General features: G+C 48.4%; 3 protein-coding genes across 4 annotated transcripts in view; 1 reads left to right on the forward strand and 2 right to left on the reverse strand.

Annotated features, from left to right (window-relative positions):
* Positions 1-1145: 1145 nt before the first annotated feature.
* LOC101779559 (extensin-like) lies at positions 1146-2253 on the reverse strand. The gene has a single exon (XM_022828193.1). The coding sequence runs from the start codon at positions 2184-2186 to the stop codon at positions 1473-1475; it is 714 nt and encodes a 237-aa protein (XP_022683928.1). The 5' UTR covers positions 2187-2253; the 3' UTR covers positions 1146-1472.
* Positions 2254-6826: 4573 nt separating this feature from the next.
* On the forward strand, positions 6827-7753 carry LOC101785858. Its single transcript, XM_004977187.2, has one exon. It carries the CDS (start codon positions 7087-7089, stop codon positions 7465-7467), a length of 381 nt encoding a protein of 126 aa, XP_004977244.1. The 5' UTR covers positions 6827-7086; the 3' UTR covers positions 7468-7753.
* A 3262-nt stretch (positions 7754-11015) lies between these two features.
* Positions 11016-13800, reverse strand: part of LOC101784925 — a 12950-nt gene continuing 10165 nt past the window's right edge. For both annotated transcript variants that reach the window (XM_004977185.4, XM_004977184.4), the window contains exons 2-3: positions 12334-12563; positions 11016-11739 (exon numbers count right to left, since the gene is read on the reverse strand). In XM_004977185.4, the coding sequence (XP_004977242.1) occupies positions 11137-11739; positions 12334-12563 (833 nt within the window). In that variant the 3' untranslated portion in view covers positions 11016-11136. The remainder of the gene's footprint in view (positions 11740-12333; positions 12564-13800) is intronic.

Genomic DNA, 13800 nt, shown 5'->3' on the forward strand with positions numbered 1-13800 from the left:
ACGGGCGGGACGGAGCGCCCCGGTGGCGAGCACGGGCACAGCCGCGACGGCCGCCGGCAAGCCCGTGGACGCGCGTGGGTGTAGGGCGCGGTAGCGAGCCGGCGGCGGCCGCTGCTGCCAGGGACGTGGTGGAGCTAGGGTTGAGGTGTCGAGGAGGTGGGTTGCATCCAACGGAGGTTGGAGGAGATTGCTTCACACACTTGCCAGTGAGTGCATGGAGTTTCTATCTCGCGTAAATAATGGAGATTTTAATCATTTACGGCCGCCCTGATGAGCAAAATCCGCTTGATTCAGATCAAGTAAAACACCTTGTGTCAGATGATCACTTGAGCTGGCTGAGCTGCTGGCACCTGTATATCAAGTTCATTATTCAAGATTCGGTATATTGTCAACGTCACTCACAATTAATCTTCGGCTAGGGATTTTCGGTTTGAATATACTTGTGTTGAGACATTTTGATGAGGTCCTCCTCCAATGGATTCATCAGGGCTGCCCTGGTCGGCCATGTGGGAAGGACACGACGGGCACATGGTGGCCACACCAACCCTTTCTGCCGGCCCGACGGACCCAATCCATCTGTCCCCTTCACCACTTAACCAAGATGAGGAGAGCTGTCACGGCCACACCCGTACGGCAAGGCCAGCCGGGGAGCACGGCGGCACCGGCCACCATCATCATGCAGCCCGGCCGCGCCGACCAGTCACGGCAACAATTTCAGTGATGATGAGCGAGTGAGGAACGAACATTATGGTACAGTGTGCGTCGATCGATTTGCTGTTGAGTTATGGGTGACATGTATGTGGTACCTGCTGCTAATATAAGTGGTTGCTGGCTAGGGACGCAGCATTATTTTCACATGCTTTGGCTACACAATAATGCCAGCTTCTTCCTCTCTCTGCTGGTCGTGCATGGTGTCATCACCTCTAATTTGGTCTGTGGTGCTTGTTTAAGGACTCCAGCCGGCCTAATCTCACCTCACCAACCAACATGTGGCGTACAGTTTGGCACATACCACACCTACTTCGTAAACATGTATGTCCTCTTGTACAAAAGTTAACAGACCATCCAGGATGCCATCCCTCAAGAAAAGAAAAGAAAAAAAAGCATCCAGGAATGTGCCAAAACTAACAGATTATTTGATTATCTGAAGAAGGCCAAAGTTTTACTAGTATTATAACCCTCTTGGTAATTGCCAGGCATGAGCATGATTACAGCAGCTGCAAACCAGCACACAGTAGCAATCAACCGTGATTGTAAAATACATGTAGCTTCATCATCCATCAATGCAAGCACACAGCTCAAATTAGAGAAAAAAGCAGCTATATATAGTATGCTAATGATCCGGTAAATTTTGGTAATGCAGGCATCAATTAAGTTATACGCCTCTAAAAGAGCAGAGCAATGATCCAGTACATTTTGGCACAAATATATCTACACACCTTAATAAGGTTTCATCAGATTAATATGTTCACTTATCTCCGTGTTGCTCGGCCTGATGCTGGCCCGGGACGTGCTGCGACGGGTCTGCGGGCAAGGAAGGCGCCATCGGCGACCGCCATGGCGCTCTTGCACCCGTAGAGGTCGAGGAAGCCGAGGAACCCGCCGGTGGCAGGCCGACACGGGCGCGCGGCGCGGCCAGATACCGTAGGCTTCGCCGGCGCCAGCCAGAGCTTGTCTTTGCCCGCGGTCGTCACGGCGTCCGCGCCGTTATCCGCCTCGTCGTCCTCGCCGTCGTCCCTGGTGCACTCGGCGAAGGCGGCGACGAAGGGGTCGCCGCTGGCGTCGGAGGTGGCGGCGGCGGACGCAGCAGGGCCTTTGGCGCGCGGGCGCGGGCGCGGGCGCCGGCGTCGAGGGGCCGGGCGGAGCGGCGGCGGGAGCGGGAGCGGCGTGCCCGTCGGGGAGGCGAGGCCGCTGCGGAACGAGTTCTTGGGCACGCCCGGGTGGCGCTCCCACGAGAAGGGCACGAGGGAGGAGGTGCTACTCCTGCCGAGAGGGGACGCGGCGGGCGACGGCGACGGGCAGAAGGTTGAGGCGCTGGAGACGGATGAAGAGGACGAGGAGGAGGATGAGTAGGAGCTGCGGTGGCGCCCGCGGCGAGGGGCGGCGGGCGGCGACGGCAGACAGAGAGGAGGAGGAGGCAGCGGCAGCGGCAGTGGCTGCGGTCTTTGGGTCTGAGAGGCTCGCATGGCGTGCCGACTGCCGAGGGGGCGACGGGGAGAGGCGCACAGTATAGGGGAGCGTTTGTTGCGCTGTAGTTTCAGCCGGGCAGTTGGAGGAGGTCAGTTGTGTGCGGATAAATACCGCTAAGTATTTGCACAAAGACCCTTACGTTTGTTGTAATTTTCCATATTTTTATTTTCTGACTCTTTTTTAATAAACATTTTCTGACTTTGGTTGAAAGCTTTTGAAAAAATAAGTCGAACTTGTCAATATCTAATTTCTAACCCAATTTACCTATACTTATTTCATCTTTTTTTTCATAAGTCTAACTTATATCGGAAATTAAGAAGCTATGGCGCGTTACCGGAGCTTGAGAGAATGAGGCAAAATGCCTATGTTATCTTCCTTATACATTTGTGGAAGATGTGGGACCTGCCGATGATAAGGAGAGATGAGGTCTAAATTGCGAAAGGAAAGAGGAAGAGTGTTGCATGTATAGACTAGTTGGTTACTACATTTATTGTGATTCAAAAGTGAAAAAATATGGCAAGACTAGAGTGTAATCGATCTCTATTAAATATTAATTTGAGTAAACAATGGTTATGTTTGTACTCAAAATTGAAGCTACGGCAAACATGGCCTACCGCATGCACGAAGGTGCAGCCTCTTGCATTGGTCTCCATATCATGATTGGCGGCCGATGGATCATTGTAGAAGAGCGTATACATAAGGTTGGCAAATGGCAATGCATCAGTGAAGTGCAACTATTGCAGATGACCTCGCCACTCTGAAACCAAACAGACCATTCTCCTCTAGCTTAACTCTGATCAATAAGAAAAATGAAGGGCGCTTCAAAAGAATTTGTGATCGAACAGCAACGACAATAATTCTCAATCATTTAAGAAAAAGTTACAAAATTATTGAAGCAATAGTATTTTTCCAATCATTATGAAGATCCTAAAAGTTATAAAGAAAAACAATAGCATTCGGCCGTTTCAAAAATACATTTGGAACGTTGGAAGATGTATCGGATACTCTTGTTGTTGGCTTGTTGCCGCTCGCGGCGGCAGCAGAGAAGCAGGCGCTGCCATCAGCAGCACGTGGGTGGAGCTGGAGCTGGAGGTGGCGGTTGGACCGTCCATGGCGTGGTGGTCGCTCTTCGTCTTCTTTGCGCGCACGTCTCTCTGCACTTCTCCGTTCCATGATTCGCTCGTTACCACCCTTTCCTCCCTGTCAAAATTTGTAGCTTTCTACGTACATGTGTACACGCGTACGTTGCCTTGATTGAAAAAGAATTGGAGGACCCTGCAACTCTGTGCTTTTACGTACAGAGCAACGGTTAGTTGGTTACAAAAGGCAAAGGCGCCAAGGTTGGTGGTAGACAGTACTGGCTCGAGTTTGGTTCGATCGATATGATCGTGTGTGGATGCATGTTACCTTGGCTTGGCTGGTAAGAATGACCGCACAGAATTCCTACGGCCAGCGGCAACGACGGCGGCGCACCACACCAGAAAAATTTTCCGCTGGCGGTCAAAACGTGTCTGCTGGCGGTTTGAGCGGCCACCAGCAAGGTTGAGTCAGTAAAAATGGTAATTTATGCTGATAGGTGTCCAACCGCCAACACAGATACATCTTGTGCTGGCGGTAAAAAAATACCACTACCGGCCGTGACCGCCAGCAGCAACGTCGCACGGCACCAATAAATCAATCCTCCACCATGGAAAATCATACCTATCCTGTTTTCACAGCTGGCCATGGCTTGGTCCTGGTATCATCGTCTCCAGGGCGCTCGCGCCCGGCTACTGCCTCTTGCCCTAAGCCACCGGAGCAGCGTCGCCGCCAGCCGTTGCTACCACCGCCACCGTACCCGCGCTCCTAGCTCAAGCTGCATCGTGCGCCCTACCGCCCGCCGCCCGCCAGCGTCGAGCCCCACCGGTCGCTGACCTCACACCGCTCGCCCGTGTCGGGCACTACCAGTCGCCACCCTCGCACCACCCTCCCGCGTCAGGCCCCGCCGGCCTCGCCCCGCCCACCCAACGTGCCTAGAGAGAAGGGAAAAACGAGATGTGAGGCTGGGAGCAACAGTGAAAGATGAGAGAGAGAGGGAAGAGTAGATAAGGCAGTACTCGTCATTTGTGCTAGCGGGCTACCTAATACACCCGTCAGCACAGATTCATCCCATATGTGCTGGTGTGCGTTTAGATCACCCGCCAACACAGAGGTATCTGTGCTAGCGGGCACTAGTCCGGCGGCTCTAGTCACCTTTGTGCTGGCGGGTGCCAATTTCGCCCGCCAATACGCTAATTTTAACATGCCAGCATAAATTATTTCTTACATAGTGACGGTAGCTTACGAATGAAGAAGAACAAGAACCCCATCCCTCTTGCATGATATCCCATGCAAAGATTCACAACTCGTGCAGTGTCGCTCCTTGGAAACATCGATATCCCGGCCTCTAGTCCAAACAGTTGGGAGGAATTTGTGTGACTAGCCACAGCACCAGCCAGCCAGTACGTATTAACATGACTAGTGAGGAACGGGAGAGTACGTAAAAAAAAAAAAAAGAGGCAGCACGTACGTATACTGACAAGAAGAAGGAATCAAGAATTTATTAAAGGCACCAAACGTCCTACATCTATCAACTAATAATGTTTCGTACTTGGCAGCAGATTGCCTTTTCCCTCTCTGCAATGCGCTCCTCCTAACTAACGCGACCTTTAATTTCTGAATGGTCACACGGCCACATGATCGCATCATGCGGCACAAAGTACAGTACAGGACCTTCGTTTCCGATCCATCGTGCAGAGAGAATATAATCATATTCCCGCCCGTGACAAAACCAAATGCAAGACGCATATATATATATATATATATATATATATATATATATATATATATATATATATATATATATATATATATATATATATATATATATATATATATATGATGCACTCATGACTCATGCACGCGTGCGCAGGGCGTATTAGCTTGTTTCGACGCGTTAGATTTTTTTTTTGAAAGTCGAAGCTTTAGTATCGAAATGCGACATCCGGCTGATGATCATGGCACGGCGATGTACGTATATCCGGGATGCATACATCTTTTGGCTTCTTCGGGCACCGTAGCGATGAGCCGGAACTATATGTACACTACCGGGGAATCCACTTTCACAACCGGTACTGCTATTTTGGTAATAAAAGGGACCCTTTAGTACCGGTTCAAATAACCGGTACTAAAGGATATTAAAAAATTAAAAAAAACAAAATCCCCCGCCCGCCGTCGCCCACCGCCCGATGGCTGCCGCCGCCGCTCCTCATCTTAGGCATGAGGTGAGGGGTGAGCGGAGGGGGGAGGAGAGGGGAGACCGGGGAGGGAGGGAGGAGCTCCATGGTTAGAGGGAGAGGGAGCGGATGAGGGAGAGCTGATGAGGGAGGCGGAGGGAACCTGAGAGGATAAGGGAGAAAGTGCATAAAGGTGGCATGCGGATGGAGGGAACCTTTAGTACCGGGTGGAGCCTCCATCCGGTATTAAAGGGGGTCACGGGGATTCCTTAGGGACTATTCAATAGATTCGGTACTAGTACCGGGTTAAAATGCAACCGGTACTAAGATCGTGGATGAAAATTACATTCTCTAGTAGTGGTAGCCCCTTCTAAGCATGCTTTGAATTATGCTAGATCTATCCAATTTGTTATGCAAAAGTCAAGTGGGCGCAAGTGATATGCTTATAAAATTTGGAGAGCAAGGAGCTAGGGGGGCGTATGCTTATGCCACTGGATTGCTTAATTTGCACGGTATACCTAGGCACTAGCTCCCTGCAGGTGTACTGGCCCCGTATGAAATACTAGAGGTAGAAGAAGCAGCGTGCGTAACGGAAACTACAACCTGGTATTTATTTATATAATTGCATGGTTGTCTACTAGCTAGGCTACTAGAGGAGCTGCTTGGTGTAGTCATAGGCTCATAGGTAGTACTAGCAGCAGCCTAGGTAGCTAGGCACTGTTTGGTGTTGGCGCTCCATCCATGCATCATCATCATCATCCATGTAGCCTTCCTTAGCTGAAAGCGCCAACACGCTTCCCTCGATCATTTCCCTTCCTGTCTGCAGTTTCATTCCTTGTCCCTCTCTCCAATCTCCATGGAAACGTCGGCCCGGGAAGGAAGGGATCAACCCAACCAACATAAGGCCCGATACGGCCCAGGGAAGGGATCATCCATCGAGAGGGCCGATTCGGGCCGGGATAGCCCAGCCCAGCTCGACTCAGCTGTGGGGACTGGGCCACCGACCATCCGCCGCACGGGGAGTAAATGCAGCTGAACCTGATCGTGACCCTACTACCTCCAGCTACCCCGGGGAAGCTACTGTGGACAGCTGCATTAATGGAGGTCGCCCATCAGAAATTAAAGATCCCGGTACGGGCTTCTGCCGCCCCTGCCAGAGGAACAAAGAGGACCTGTTCGTTTCAGCTTATAAGCCGACTGAATATCTGAAACAGCTAATTTGTTGTGAGAGGAAAATACTGTTTGGTGGCTGATAAGCCGGCTGAATAAGCTGAAGCGAACAGGCCGGAAACCTTCCAGTGATGGATGATGTGCTTATAAAAATATCAGCAGCCCTGGTAGTGCTAAAGGCGGATAAAATCAGGTGGCGTGCCCACACCCGCGATCCTCCTCTCCGACTCGGACAAGCAAGGCACGCTGAGCCGGCGACGCGTCGAAAGGTGAAGGCAGTCGGCACCCCTACCCTACACAAACTACGCTGGGGGATGAGGGAGACGGGAACCCGGGGCGACGCTTTTGGCAGAAGCAACGCCCGCCCAAAGCAAAAGCACCAACCTTTGCCGCTACTCCTACTCGAGTTCCCAAGCCAGCAAACCGCCCTTCCTTGCACATCCCCGTCGATCGCTGGCTGCAACCTAGATATATGTATATAGCCTCCCGCCGGCCGGGGATGGGCAGCGGCGGCGGCGTGGTTCCGACGTCCTGGCGCGCGCTGGCCGCGGCGGCTCTCGCGCTGTGGCTGTTGCCCGTGCTCCTGGCGCTGGCGCTCCTCTGGCTGCCGCTGCTCTGCTGCGCCGTCGCCGCCGTCCGCTTCCGCAGGGTCAGGAAGCAGCTGAGGACGACGTCGCGTGGCTGCGGCGGGCGAGGGGGAGTCGTACCGTGGCGGGAGGAGATCATCGCGGCCGACGACGACGCCGGCGACCGGACGCGGCTGCTGCACCGGTACCTCCGCGACCAGATGGAGCTCGTCGTCGCCGGGGCCGACGCGGAGGAGCTCGTCGACGAGCTGCTTGTTGATCAGTAACTAGTGCCAGATATTAGAGAAACTTTTGCTCTTTTTTTTTTCCATTTCGGTTTGCGATTTGTAGCTTGTAGGATGTCACGTAGCTTCATAGGAGCTGCCAGATGCTGACCAGAGAATTTGCTGGTGCCTGGTGGAGCGTCAGGAGCAGCTTCTAACTTCTTCATCCTCAGACCTTGTTTCTTCTTTCCGCCCAACTGCCCAAGATTACAGGTCGGGGAACAAAGATGAGTTGTTGACTTGCAGGCATGGATCTTGGATCGGAACAGTATTGCTCTGGCTTCCTGTATCTTACGTTATCCATGTTGGTCGTTGGATCCGAAACCACATGGAGTGTGCGAGAGCCTGCATGCAGAGACCATGGCAGGGTGACTCCACATCTCCTTCAATCTACCGCAGGTTGGCTGCGATTGCGAATGTGATGGGCACACCGCACACGCCGACTGTTCAGTGGAGCGTTTGATCGGTTCAGACTTGAGATTTGTACAAGGCCACGCATTCTATAAGTTCAAGTCTGACAAAAAAAAAACTCATGGGTGTTTGATACCGGGTGCTAAATTTAGCAGTGTTAGGAGGACTACATGAGCTAATTATAAAACTAATTGCAGAACCCTGTGCTAATTCGCGAGACGAATCTATTAAAACTAATTAATCCATCATTAACAATGGTTACTGTAGCACCACATTGTCAAATCATGAACTAATTAGGCTTAATAGATTCGTCTCGCGAATTAGACTCCATCTGTGCAATTAATTTTGTAATTAAACTATATTTAATATTCCTAATTAGTATCAAAACATCCGACGTGACATGCGCTAAAGTTTAGCGAACCTCGGTAGTAGTACTCCACGGTGAATCAAAGTAGCAAGCACAACCATACAGGCCTGAAAATCACGCAACATACATCATCAAATCGTACGTGGGCCAGCAAGGCCGGCCGTGCAATATTGCAGCAGCTAGCAAGCCAGCAACCCTCTCTGGTCGGTGGTGGTCGCCTGGTCGTCGTCAGCCGGACCACCGACCACCCGCTTGCCGCGGTAACGGACCAGAAGAATGCGCCGCCACTACACACGCACGATCGCCGCGCCGAAACCCTACCCTACGTAGCCAGCACCCTCAATGGTTGTAGATATAACCAACCTCGGTTTTCAAGAACTTAGACAATTTTGATCACTTTATTTGTTTCCAAATACATAGCACTTCACGTTTTCCGAAACGTAGCTCACTCAATGCTACAAGAATGTTATAGAATCAATACTACGAGAATGTTATAGAAACGTTGGGAGATAACTTTATAAGGGTATTTTGATTATTTCTTAGGCCTTGTTTACTTCCTAAGTTGGGAGTTGCAAAATTGGCATTTTGCCATAAATGCGACACTGTAGCGTTTCGTTTGTATTTATGAATTATTGTCTAAATATTGACTAATTAGGCTCAAAAGATTCGTCTCGCAAAGTACAACAAAACTATGCAATTAGTTTTTGATTTCGTCTACATTTAGTACTCCATGCATATACCGCAAGTTTGATGTGATGGGAAATCTTCTTTTTGCATAGTGTTAAAGTTGGGAGTTAGGAGTGAAGTAAACGAGGGCTTACATACAAAGTGACTACTTTGTAATCGTGCGTGGGTTAAAGTAAACGGAGGTCAGCAGTAAACTATCTGCAGCAAGCCACCTCAGCTAATCGACACAGTAAAAGCATGCCTTCTCAGCTTTAACAGTTTTCGTGGGTCCCACACAGAAGACGTTTTTAATTCAGCATTTAGCACTTCCTGAGTTCCGGTTTCCTCTTTCGTCGTGCGGGGGTGGGACCCGCGCTCGTGGGATGCGTGCTCTCGAGAGTCGCTGGCCGTAGCGACGATTTTTAATTTCTCTCCCTCTCCTCCCATGCTGCAGCTCGTAAACAAGAGGTTCGGATCAACCCGGTCGGGTTTTGGACGACGTGATAAATTCCAACCTGGTCGGGTTTTGGACGAGGTGATAAATTTTAGGAAGGTCATATTCAATGTTCGGACATTAATTAAGAGAATTAAATATGAGCTAATTATAAAACTAACTGCAGAACTCTTGTACTAATTTGCGAGACGAATCTATTAAGCCTAATTAATCCATAATTAGCAAATGGTTACTGTAGCACCACATTATCAAATTATGGACTAATTAGGCTTAATAGATTCGTCTTGCGAATTAGACTCCATCTGTGCAATTAATTTTATAATTAGACTATATTTAATACTCCTAATTAGTACCTAAACATCCGATGTGATAAGTAATAAAGTTTAGAAGGGTGTATCCAAACACCCCCAAACTCTCACCTGGTTTTCAACTTTACTACACTTAACTTTTCAGCTTTGCACGGTTCCTCTTTGCTGTAACTATAAGTGGCCAAATGGGCTGCCCAGCCCGGCCTGGCCCAGCCTGCATCGGCCCAGCATGTATCGGCTGCACGGTTCCTCTTTGCTGTAACTATGCTCTTGTTAGAATTTGGTAGTCATGTTAGTAACAGAATGGATGTTTTATGTTAGCATCTTGTTAGCATTTCGGCTACTATCCGTCTCTACGCATGTTTGGTATAGTCTGTTTTCCTGTGTTGTTAGCATTTTTGGTAGTGCTCATGTTAACGGAATGGTTCTTTTATGGGGTTTAGCTGAAATCTGGAACAATCTAGCTGTTGGAAGAAATATTTGCACAGAAAGCTGATGGGGATTGGGACTGAAACTTTATCCAGTATACTTGATGTATGTTACTGCAGGTTTGCATTGCAATAGTGATTGGAAGTCAGTAAAACTTGCTTGTCTTAAGGTGGTCAGAATGTTCCTTTTCTCCTGCTCAGTAAATCTGCATTCTAGAAAAGGCTAGTTCAATGGTTTGCCAGGTGCATTACTGGCAAAATAAATTATACTCATGATGCATCCACAGAGTCTCTATACTGTTCTTATTAGTGAAACAATTTTATAAAAATCACGACCTAATTCGAGCAGAAACGTGTCATATATACCTATGTGACTTACCAATAATGAAATCATAACTTCAAGAAACAAACTAATTCGAGCAGAAACGTGTCGATAACTATCGAAATACCAAGATAAAACGGGAATACCGACCCATACAAACAAGAAACAAAACCCAATCATCCAACCAACACGCGACATAACGCTATGGTTCAAAAGGGCGCTAAGCAAGCCCAAGCTGCCAGGACATGCATGAGTGCATCGCTGCATATGTCCTTGGACACACAAACAAGAGAGTAGTAGTATATTTTTCATATTTTTCGTATTTCATATTTTTCATTCCGTATTTCGCTTTTATCCGAAAATACGAAAAATGAGCGGATGAAATGTAGAAAACGAATCGGGACGGATCCGATCGTTGTTTTCAACCCTAATACAAATGAAACAATTACTCCCTCTATCCCAAATTATAAGTCGCTTTGACTTTTTTGGTACATCCACTTTGCTATGCATCTAGACATATTATTATATCTATATACATAGCAAAGTGAATGTATCAAAAAAAGTCAAAGCGACTTATAATTTGGGATGGAGGGAGTACATAATAGCTTAATTCACGTAAAGGAAACACTTTTGTTTACCAGGTCATATATAGAATCACATGTCGGTGGTAAGTCATCACGTTGGTATGATGACACGGTACCAGTTCTATAAGTTGTCTAAATAAGAACAGACCATGCAACCACCATGTGCAGGCTCGAGGATCCAATGTGAAAATAGACTTCATTTCTCCGGGCTGACTTAGCTACAAAACCAAACTTCTTCTCAAGCTTAGTGCTGCTCTCGCCAGCGTCACCTAGCTGTTCAGCCTTGATGCCAAGGATCAGTTCAGCCCTCTCCTCCACGACGACTACTCGGCGCTGCAGTGTGACCTCCCCATCCTCGTTGACGAACACCTCCTTGCCTCTGGTGTCCAGCAGCACTACATCCTCACCAATGTTCGTGTTGCAGGCAGTGAGGCGTGCACTAAAGTTGCCTGATCCCTTGCTGATGCGGGCAGTGATGGTCGCCTCCACGGAGCGCATGACATGAGCGTACCTGACCTCCACTGTGCTATGCTTGCTTGAAAGCACCTTTGTTCTGGTGTAACTGAGACTGCCTCTGTAAGAGATGTTGTTGTATCCGAAGAAATCCAAACATAAAATCTTGTCATCTTCAGACAATGAACTCCCTTTATCCTTCACTTTCAGGTCAATCTCAAAAACAGGCTCATCCCACAGCACGATAGCTCGGCTAGGACCTGTAAGTTGCAAAAGAGAATCCTGCATACAGTGGCACACAAATTAAAGGCCAGCAAATTTCAATTGCCTTTAGGAACACCATCACTAAAGGTGCATCAGCAGCCAGACAAATTAAAGGCCCGCAAATTTCAATTGCCTTTGGGAACACCATCACTAAAGGTGAATCAGCAGCCAGCAATTTATTTCACCAGTGATGCACATACAAAACCACTTAATAGCATTCTCTAAAATGAAGATTAAGGATCAGGAATGTGCCCACCTACTGAAATCTTGCATGTCAGGGCCAGCCAACCAAGAACTGAAGTGGATACCAACTATAAAAACTACATTTGATATACTTTTAAAATATAACCAAGTTATACTATTTACGTTTTAAGAGCCAGCAGCAACATGCATAAAGTATATCTGATGGAAAGGTTCTGATCCTAATTCGCAGTATCAACCTGTATAAAAATTTCTTCCGAATGCTAGCTTGGAGCTAAACGCCATAAAAATCAGCTGATATTACCAGTACTACCAAGCAGATTACACCATATACATGCATTGAGATGCTTATAGTAGATTAAATGGGCGATGGAATAGGACAGAAGTTGAAACACAGATGTTTGAACATGCCTGAGAGGTGAGGGTCTGGCAATTATCTCTGCCACGACTGAAGAGGTAGTTGCGCTTCCGGTCTAGGGAATCGCGCACAGCGACAATGCCATAGACATCTAGTGGCCATTGGAGGTCGCTGGTGATCTGAGTCACCTTGACGAAGAAGACCTCCATGGTATCACCAGAACCAGATCCACCAGTTACTGGCAGCACCGGTACGTCCGTGTAGCGCATGGGAGGGTACTGAGCTGAAAAAGGAAGGGGGTTATTTGTTAGTGCAGTCATCTATCCCTTGACATCACAATTGATTGATGATGAAGCAAACAAATGCTATGTATAAGGAAAAACTGTTACTCGTAGCTGGATATGATAAAATGGCTTGGAAAGGGGATTTATTTGACAAACAATGTAATTAGGAGCAAACATATGGGTAACTCACATAGATCTCAAGCCAATATCGGATTGAAACAGGGTTCATATTAACATTTAATATTATCTTTTATCTTTACCTATTATTAAAGCAAGCAACGTCTCTGCCCGTATTTTTCGTCCGTCGGGCATATTTACATTTTAACCCCTGACAAAGTTGCAAATCAACCCGCACTACCAGGCCGTGAGGTAGGGGCAGAGCAGACGAGCACGAGCAGACGGGCAGTCAAGCAGAGCAAGGCCATCCTTCTCCCTCCAAACCCTAGCGAGCGGGGCTCCTTCCCGGCGACGCTACGCGGGCGGCAAGCCCCCACTCCCGCCCCGGTCCGCCTCTGTCACGAGAGCCAGGGAGCCGAAGTCCGCGGCCGGCAAGTCCCCACTCCCGCCCCGTGCCGCCCGCACCTCGAAATCGAAAGGCAAGAAGCCGATGTCCGGCGCGGAGGTGGTGATGAGCGGCATGGAGGTGATGGTTAAGTGGAAGGATATGAGGGAAGGGCGAATGTATATGAAGGAGGTGCTCGACGAGCTGTTGGAGGAGGGCAAGGCGATCGCGGAGATGGACCAGAAAGACGAGCCGGAGGGAACGACGCTGCAACAGGAGCAGGTGTGGTTTTTTGGATCTTTCGACTGTGTTCTTGAGTGATTCCTGCTTGCTTATGATTTGGGAAATCGAATCCTACCGCTCTTGAGGACCTTGGGGAAGATTTAGTGGCTGGAGCCAAGAAATTGTGTGGCATCCGAGACTGGGAACTTTGTCTTTCTGTTCTTGCACTAGCAACTATCTTTCAGTGATTATGTAGGTGCGCTTTCTTGTGCTGTTGTATTCAACTCTTCTTACACTGTTTAGTTTAATGTCTGAAACTGGCATCGAAACCCGAAAGCATAATCATGTGAATAGTTGACAAGACTGGATAAGTTTTGGTATTCTTATTTCTGCTCCCTTGTTGGAATATTTGACTTCGATGTTAATTCTGGAACAGGTGAAGTCAGCAACAATATGGCCTGAAAATTATTACAAGGGATGGATCTGGAGAAAGGTATTATATGACTGTATAT

The sequence above is a fragment of the Setaria italica genome, chromosome VII (genome assembly GCF_000263155.2).
Source record: "Setaria italica strain Yugu1 chromosome VII, Setaria_italica_v2.0, whole genome shotgun sequence".
Taxonomy (NCBI): Eukaryota; Viridiplantae; Streptophyta; class Magnoliopsida; order Poales; family Poaceae; genus Setaria; species Setaria italica.